At 35.0% G+C, this 8,936-nt stretch overlaps 1 protein-coding gene across 1 annotated transcript; it reads right to left on the bottom strand.

The window, feature by feature from the left end:
• Positions 1-4,031: 4,031 nt before the first annotated feature.
• LOC137642285 (uncharacterized) lies at positions 4,032-8,083 on the bottom strand. Its single transcript, XM_068374811.1, has 2 exons — positions 5,042-8,083; positions 4,032-4,803 (listed from the first exon to the last, which is right to left on the bottom strand). The coding sequence occupies exon 1, from the start codon at positions 7,962-7,964 to the stop codon at positions 5,202-5,204; it is 2,763 nt and encodes a 920-aa protein (XP_068230912.1). The 5' UTR covers positions 7,965-8,083; the 3' UTR covers positions 4,032-4,803; positions 5,042-5,201.
• Positions 8,084-8,936: the final 853 nt, after the last annotated feature.

Genomic DNA, 8,936 nt, shown 5'->3' with positions numbered 1-8,936 from the left:
ATAATGACAATAATTCAGTAATTAATGCATTTTTAGTAGCAAACATTAATGGATCTTTTGAAGAAATAAGTTTTATTTTTTCCAGAGGTAAATAAAGTTGTATATGTGAAAATTTCTAAGGATATTTTCAGCTATTTTGGGGAGATGATACAATATATTTCTTTCTCGTACCAGTAAATTTTCATCATTCAAATTATTCTGTGTACTAATTTTCATATCATTTTATATTCAAATGTCGAAATTACGAGAATTAAACAACCATGTGTTATTGAAATAATGAATGATAGTTTTCATTTTTTTAACTTCGTGAAGAATAGCCATCTGTTAGAAAAGTTACTTTTTTATTACTTTACTTAGGATATATGATCGATCCCTACACTTTCCAAGTTATTACTTTTTAAGTATACTACATACCTAGAAAAAAATGGTTATGGATGACAACTCATTTCGACTAAAGTTCTATAGACTAAAAATGATAAATCACATCCATTGATATAAGTTGAAGCGAGGTTTGGTTCCTGTAAGAACAAAATGACCATTACCTTACATATTCATCTGGATACTGTGATTACTTGCAATGAGACTATCTTCTTTGTTTACAGCATTTACTCTTATAGATATCAGATAGAATAGGCCTTCTCCATCCTCATTTTATCTTGGGTATCCTTTTCTCCTAATCCTTTTCCCATCAAGCCATTTACTACTTCATCTTCCCATCTGAGCTTTGCTTTTCCCCTTCACCTTCCTCCATTCACCTCCACGACTATGACGCCTCGGCACATATGATCGTCTTCTCTACGCATGATATGTCCAAACCACTGTAGTCTTCTTTGTTGAATGACTTTCGACACTTATAATAATAATAATAATAATAATAATAATAATAATAATAGTAATAATAATTGATAATAATAATAATAATAATAATAATAATAATAATGATTTTAACGATAAAAATAACAATAACGATAACGAGTATGATAATAATAATAATAATAATAATAATAAAAATAATAATAATAAAAATAATAATAATAAGTGACAGAAATGGGGATGTTACATGCCCTTTCTGCTACGTCAAACTTCCTTTCTTGAATCTTCTTTATTGGCCAGGTTTCAGCTCCATACACCAAAGCTGGTTTAACTGCGCTAAAACCTTTACGCTAACTCTCTTATCACAAAACATTCCCTATGATCTTCGCCAGTTCATTCAAGGACATATGAACTTATATATCAAGTGGCTAGAAAACCTTAAATCAATCAATCAATTATCCAAGGACACAGGTGACAATTAAAGTGATATTGCCATTGGGTTTCCTCGTCATGACTAGAGAAATAAGAGTATAATAATAAAATGAAACCAGAAACGTTTTAACTTAAATAGAACACTGTTAGTCTATAATGGATGATATTATTATTGTTTTAGTGTATAAATATATAATTGCAATATTGAGGTAAAATTGTATGCTCATTTCAGCTTTCCAAATAAGTCTGTACCCAAGACACATTTGGGTGAGAAACATTTCTTTTATCTCTGATTGCTTCCAGTGTATTGCTAAGCCTTGGTGATTAATAACCTAAGAAGAAGAAGAAGAAGAAAAAGAAGAAGAAAAAGAAGAAGAACAAACAGCAATAACAACAACAACAACAACAACAACAAATGCAGTCTTTTCTAGTCCACCATAGGACAAAGGCCCTAGACATGTCCTTATTCATGTCTGGTGTTTGGCCTATTTTCATCGCCATGCTGGTCAGGATTGGTGATGGTGGAAGATTTTCGTCTGATCGCTCACAGCAGACCATTCTAGTATGAGTGTCCCTGACTAGTACAGCTTTGCTGATTAAGGCGATACTCAAAGGTATACCGACTCTAAGGCTACTTTCCACTAGATAACCATTTTTATCATCTGTAATTCTGTATTATAGATAAAAGATAGTCGACTGAATTACGTAACATAGTGCATACCTCATACATATCAATATTACTTTATTTTCATGTAATGATCATCTGGCGTATGGATACTAAGGAGATTATCTTAAAACTAATCGACTAATTGAGAATAATCCGTTCATTGTCTGAAAATAAGTCTCCGGACTTTTCACTCCTTATTTCATTTACCCACGTCATAGATAAGTTGATGTCTAGATCAAATCGTTTTTATTCCGATTTCACAGTTATGGTGTAGATATATGTCATCTAAAAGGATAATATGCGAAAATATGGTAGGCGTAATGAAATAAAAGCAATAATATCTCGAAATATCTCTGCTAGTAAGGATTATACATAATTGTTTATATTCAACATTGAAGAAACCTAGGTGCTACTAGGACAGCTTCACATGAGCGCATTGAATCAGCACGGTTTCCTCCGCACGTTTTCGTCTGCGTTCTTTTAGGCGCATTGGTTAGAAATCAATGAAGATCAATGAGGCCTTTCAGATGGTGTCCGCTCGGAAAAATCTCCGCGCGGTAGTCATATACTAACCGTGTGCAATGCTAATCAGTATTGTTCCAGTGTAGCGACTTAGAGTAACTACGAGGCCACTCGGAGAAAATCCTCTCGTGTGAAGACAATCCTAACAAGCTAGAATATTTCCGTACGGCGAAAAATCCGCTTGTATGAAGCGAGCCCCAATAGTTAATTTATTATTAAATTTATGTTATTTCACTGTTTAAACGATAATTCATATTGTTTCTAATAAATAAATTTAATATAATTACACTTATTCTGATTGAAGGCAACTCCAAATAAAAGTAAAATCTATTTATTATTCTTAACGTTACTATTGTTCTCCTAAATCCTAATTGGTGTCTCAAAATTACTAAAGAATACATTGCTGAAATTGAGATTGATACCATCAATGTGGAAAACACGTAGGACGCTAAGGTATATGGAGAGAAACAAATACAACCGGGGAAAAAAAAAAGTCAATGTAAACTTAAGCCTATATCCTGAGACTCAATGTGTTTTAGGCTTATCCAGTACCAAACCGAATTAGTACCTTATATTAATGCACCGCATGTAATAGGAATGGTCTGGAAATTCTTATTAGATTTACTTAAGCATAACAGACGCAAGACACTTTATATATATATATATATATATATATATATATACATATATATATACATATATACATACATATATACATACATATATACATACATATATATATACATATATACATACATATATACATACATATATACATACATATATACATACATATATACATATATATATACATATATATATACATATATATATATACATATATATATACATATATATATACATATATATATACATATATATATACATATATATATACATATATATATATATATATATATATATATATATAAATATATATATATATATATATATATATATATATTTTGTTATGATTCGTATCTATAATTCACGATTTCATGTAGCACTTTATAGATCATAACAATATTCTTAGAAGTTAGTGCTAGTTTACTAGGTTCAGTTTAAAGTTTATAATTTAAAAGGGAAAATAGATAAAATCACTTTTAACCACTTTTAATTACAATATATATATTCTACACTTATGTACAGAAATATAAAGAAATAATGATAGATAAATTCATAACTTTCTCTTAAATAAATCCACTGGTGTATCGAAACAAAATGAACAATAATATCTTACCGAATACAAATAAACACTTTTAAATCCAAATAATAAATCCAAGAACCGTTAATCACCAATCCAGGAAGCACACTGGACAAAGCAAACTTTATTGTCGAAGTAAACAATATTTGGTCATCTATGGACCATGGAACAAACAAACAATACTTAAATCACAACTAATTAGTCACACCATCGAGTGACTGAAAACAACCATACATTTTTAAGGATACTCACTCCATCTAGTGACTGATAAGAAAACTAAAAAAAATATTTAATAAATATACAACGGGAATCATAACATATCCCCCCACAAAAAGTCGTCATCACCATCATGATGACTGAAAAGACTATTTTAATATTCCTTATCATGTAGGATTCCGTGATAACATGTCTGCACATACATTGTCTTTTCCTTTTATATGGTGTATTTGAAGATCATATTCTTGTAGCATCAGCCACCATCTCATGAGTCGATGATTTTTCGTTCTCATTCTCTGTAAAAACGTTAGCGGCTGATGGTCCGTGTAGACATTGATAGTAAATGGAGAACAATGGAGATAAGCTGCAAACTTCTCCAATGCAACCAATAACCCAAAAGCTTCTTTTTCAACCGTTGCATAGGGTCGTTGGTGAGGTTTGAGCTTCTGAGAAGCATACATTACTGGATGCAAGATTCCATCTGTCCCTTCCTGTAGCAGTACAGCTCCCGTTCCCAAGTCGCTGGCATCAACCTCAATTGAAAAGGGTTTCTTAAAATTTGGTGCCTGCAAAACTGGACAAGATGCCAGGATGCGTTTTGAGTGTTCAAAGGCAGTCTTGCAATCGTCAGTCCAATTAAATCGCTTTTTACTGCTTGTAAGAGAAGTGAGAGGAGCGACCACATCTGAGAAATTTTCGCAAAAACGTCGATAGTATCCAACCATTCCCAGGAATCGTTGAACTTCTCTTCTAGAGGTGGGAGGCTGTATGGCAATGATATCCTTCACCTTGGCATCTACTGGTGCCACTTCATTGCTTCCCACAACGTATCCAAGGTACTGTATCTTGGCATGTCCAAAGTCACTTTTCTTCAGGTTTATTGTCAAACCTGCCTTCCTCAGACGCAGCAACACTTCTTTCAAGCCCTTCATGTGGTCCGACCAAGACTCTGCGAAAATAATAACATCATTTAAGTAAACTGCAACTCCTGGAAGTCCTTCTAGAAGATCATTCATTGCCCTCTGGAATACTGGTCCTGCATTTTTTAAGCCAAAAGGTAAAACCTTATATTGGAACAATCCATCGGGTGTAACAAATGCAGTAATGGGTTTTGAAGATGGTGATAAAGGAATTTGGTAGTATCCTTTTAGAAGGCCTATACGTGTAACAACTTTAGAAGAACTTACTTGATCAATCAAATCATCCACTCTAGGCAGTGGGTATGCATTTGTGACAGTGAGTTTATTAACCTGTCTATAATCGGTGCAGAGTCGAAACGATCCATCGGGTTTTCGTACTAATAAACACGGTGAAGACCAAGGACTGTCACAGCTTTCGGCCAAGTCGTTATCCAGTAGAAACTGAGTTTCTTTTCTCAATATAGCTCTTGTATGGGGATACTCGATAAGGTGCTTGCTTGCATGGATTTGTTCCCTCTTTCAAAATGATAGTATATTCCAAAAGATTCGTTTGTGTTGGTACATCTCCACACAGATCTGTGAGAGACTTCAGCAAACGTTCCACATCCATAGCCTGACGAGAACCTAAATGCATTAATTTTGCGGAGATATTAATTAAAATTTCAGAATTGGGGAGGTGAGAATCATTACCTATTTGAAAATCATTCTCTGGAACAATAACCGAATCATTCTTAACGTTTACAGCTGCAAGCACTGTCGACTTCACTTTAGTCCTCTCTGACACAAAAGGCTTAAGTCTATTCACATGAACAAGATGTCTATCTTTCCTCTTACCAGTAGTTTCAATTTCATATACATTATTGCCCCGTCTCTCTACTACAGTATAGGGTCCTTCAAAACGACATTCTAAAGACTTCTTAGTGGGATTAAGCATTAAAATTTGATCACCTGGTTTAAATTCTCTTATTATAGTTTTAACATCATACCTTTTCTTCATACTATTTTGTGCTTTAAACAGATTCTGATGTGCAAATACTCGAGCCTCATCTAATTGCTTTTTAAGAGTAACAGCATATTGGTGTAAGTCTTTACCTGATTCGTCGTTTTCCAGCCAGACATCATATAAAACCTTTAAGGGTCCTCTCACACTCCTACCATGAAGTAGTTCAGAAGGCGAATATCCCAAACTATCTTGCTGAGTATTTCTTATGGCGAACAACACAAACGGTAGTCCCTCATCCCACTCCTTCTGATGTTCATGGCAGTATTTAGTCAGAGCCTCCTTAAGCGTCTGGTGAAATCGCTCTAGCGCCCCCTGGCTTTGCGGATGATAAGCTGTAGATATTGAATGGTGAACACCCATAGCCAACATAACATCCTGAAAAAGCTTTGATGTAAAATTGGTACCACGGTCGGTTTGAACAACTTTAGGTATGCCATATTGAGTAAAAACCTTGATAAGGTGTGGAATAAGATTCTTAGTAGTTATATTCCGTAGAGGAATAGCATCAGGATATCTAATACTAGAACACATTATAGTCAACATGTATTGGTGCTGTCTTTTTGTTTTTGGTAGAGGTCCAACGCAGTCAATAATAACTTTTTCAAAAGGAACATTACAGACTACTTGAGGCACCAAAGGAACTGGTTTAGGTGCTTGGTTTGGCTTACCTACTTTTTGACAGGTTACGCAACAATTGCAGAATACCTTCACATCACGAAAAAAGCTAGGCCAATAAAAATATTGCAATATACTGTATGCTGTCTTCTTGATCCCAAGATGAGTAGTAGAGACTTCATGGGCCACCTTCATCACATGATTTTTCAGAGATGCTGGAACCACCAACTGTTGTTTAACTTCCCAAGAGGCAGTTGCTGCTGCGGTACTTCCTCTATATTTCCTCATTAGCACTCCAGCTTTCAAGTAGTAACATGTAGATTCTGCCAAACTCTCCTTCTCTGTCAATGCATTCTTAAACAAAGGCTGTAAAGAACCATCGTTAATTTGTTCATGTTTCAAATCTGTGACATTAATTTTATATACATCATTGCATGATGATGTCAATACATTTCCAACTTTTCCATTACAACCTTTCCTACTCGTAGTATCAAAACTATTCTCCCTAACCACAGTAGGAATATCAGGTTGAACACTTTCATTAAACAAACTATGGAGAGAGTAGTCAAAATCTGTCCCTAAATCTAAACGTACTCCATCTCTCACCTTGTCATCCTCAACTGCAGACCTAGCACCACATCCAACAGCATTGAACTGGTCATCAATACTAGGTACCGATTCGGTCAAAACAATACCACGCAGGCCTCTGCTGCGTTCAACTACACAAGATGGGAACAACTCAGGTTCCACATCCTCCAACTGCTGAACAGGGCTGACTTCCAAAGGATTATCACATACCACTGGGTCCGGCACCACAAGATTACCTGCAACATCATTTCCAACAAGAACATCTACGCCAGGAATCGGAAGAGACTCTACAATACCCACAATGATATTACCCTTGAATATGCCACAATCCAAATGCACTCTAGCCCGAGGCAAAGAAGTCAAACCACCTATGCTCCTAACTATTACTTTATCATTGGTAAGACAGTCCTCTAACCCAGGTACTGCCCCTCTTACAACTAAACTCTGTGATGAACCGGTGTCCCGCATTAGCTTTACAACAACACCCTCACTATGTTCATCACCAGTAACCAAAACTCCGTCAAAGCAGAATGGTTTGAAACCATCAACACCACCAGCTGACTCAGCATTTATATCGCAACAAGAGAAATTAGATTCCTCTGCTTTACTCTTTCTTTCATTCTTCCTAGAATGTTTGGGACATCTAGCTTTCACATGACCGACCTCACCACACGAATAACAAGTTACACTTGAACTAGCACCAGAGCCAAGAGATTTAACAGATAATCTATAAGGACTTGTTGGTGGTGAGTTTTGAGGTGACTTACCTGGTGTCTTCCTGGATTGGTTACCTGAATAGCGAGGTCTTAATAACCTAAAATTTTCAGCAAGTACAGTTGCTCTTTGAAGAGTAGTTACTTCTTTCTCAAATAAATACCTCTGCGTATCAATGGGTATACCTCTTATAAATTGTTCTACTAATATTAATTCTCTATATTCATCCATGTTCGAAACACCAGCAGACTTTAACCACTTATCATGCATACGTACAATATTATGGGAATATTCAACATACGACTGGTTGTCAAATTTACGATATTTACGGAACTTTAAGCGGTAATATTCCGGGGTGAGTTCGTACACACGCAAGATAGATTCTTTAATAAAATCATAATCTTTACCTTCTTCTAATGTTAAAGCAAAAAAGGCAGACCGACCTTTACCCTTTAAAGCAGGTTGAATAAGAATTGGCCATATTACCTTAGGTAACTCTAAACTATCTGCCAACTTTTCAAATAAAGCAAAAAATTCATCAGGCGAGTTTTCGTCAAAGGAAGGAATCATCTTTGAATACTTAATTACATTAGTGTTACTATCTTCTAACCGAGCTACACCACCAGTTTCGCGTTCAATTTTAAGTTGTTCTAACTTAAACTTATATTCACGCTCTTCACGTTCTAACCGCTCTTTCCGGTCTCGTTCTTCACGTTCTGACCTCTCTATTCTATCTTTCTCTCTTTCTCTCTCAGCATACTGCAACTCTAACCTCTTTACCTCTAACACTGAACTTGTTTCATCACAAAGATCAAACGCTTCTTCAGTTAATATATCATTATCAACCAATTTACTTATAACAAAATGCTTGACTTGTGATTTACGCCATGTTTTCTTGACATCACGAACAAATTCATATTCACGCGCAATAGATAGCCAGTCCTCTTTACGTATCGTATGCGAACGCAAATAACCAATAGAGGGTTGACTAACAAATGCACTCAAATCAAAAGGCTCCATAACTACAATAATTTCTACTATTCAAAACTAAATTTAATTATTAAACTACACTTCACTTAAAGTTTTTTGGTCGCAAAAAAAAATCAATAATACAGAGCAGCCATCAATAGTCAACTAAAATGGAAACACAGTTTCACAAAATTTCGCTCGATTAATATATTTAAAAAATACGCATATGTTCGACAATAGAGGCAATTAGGAAAATTTCTGTACATACACGAC

The sequence above is a fragment of the Palaemon carinicauda genome, chromosome 6 (genome assembly GCF_036898095.1).
Source record: "Palaemon carinicauda isolate YSFRI2023 chromosome 6, ASM3689809v2, whole genome shotgun sequence".
Lineage (NCBI taxonomy): Eukaryota > Metazoa > Arthropoda > Malacostraca > Decapoda > Palaemonidae > Palaemon > Palaemon carinicauda.
This window is presented reverse-complemented; position numbering and strand designations above follow the sequence as displayed.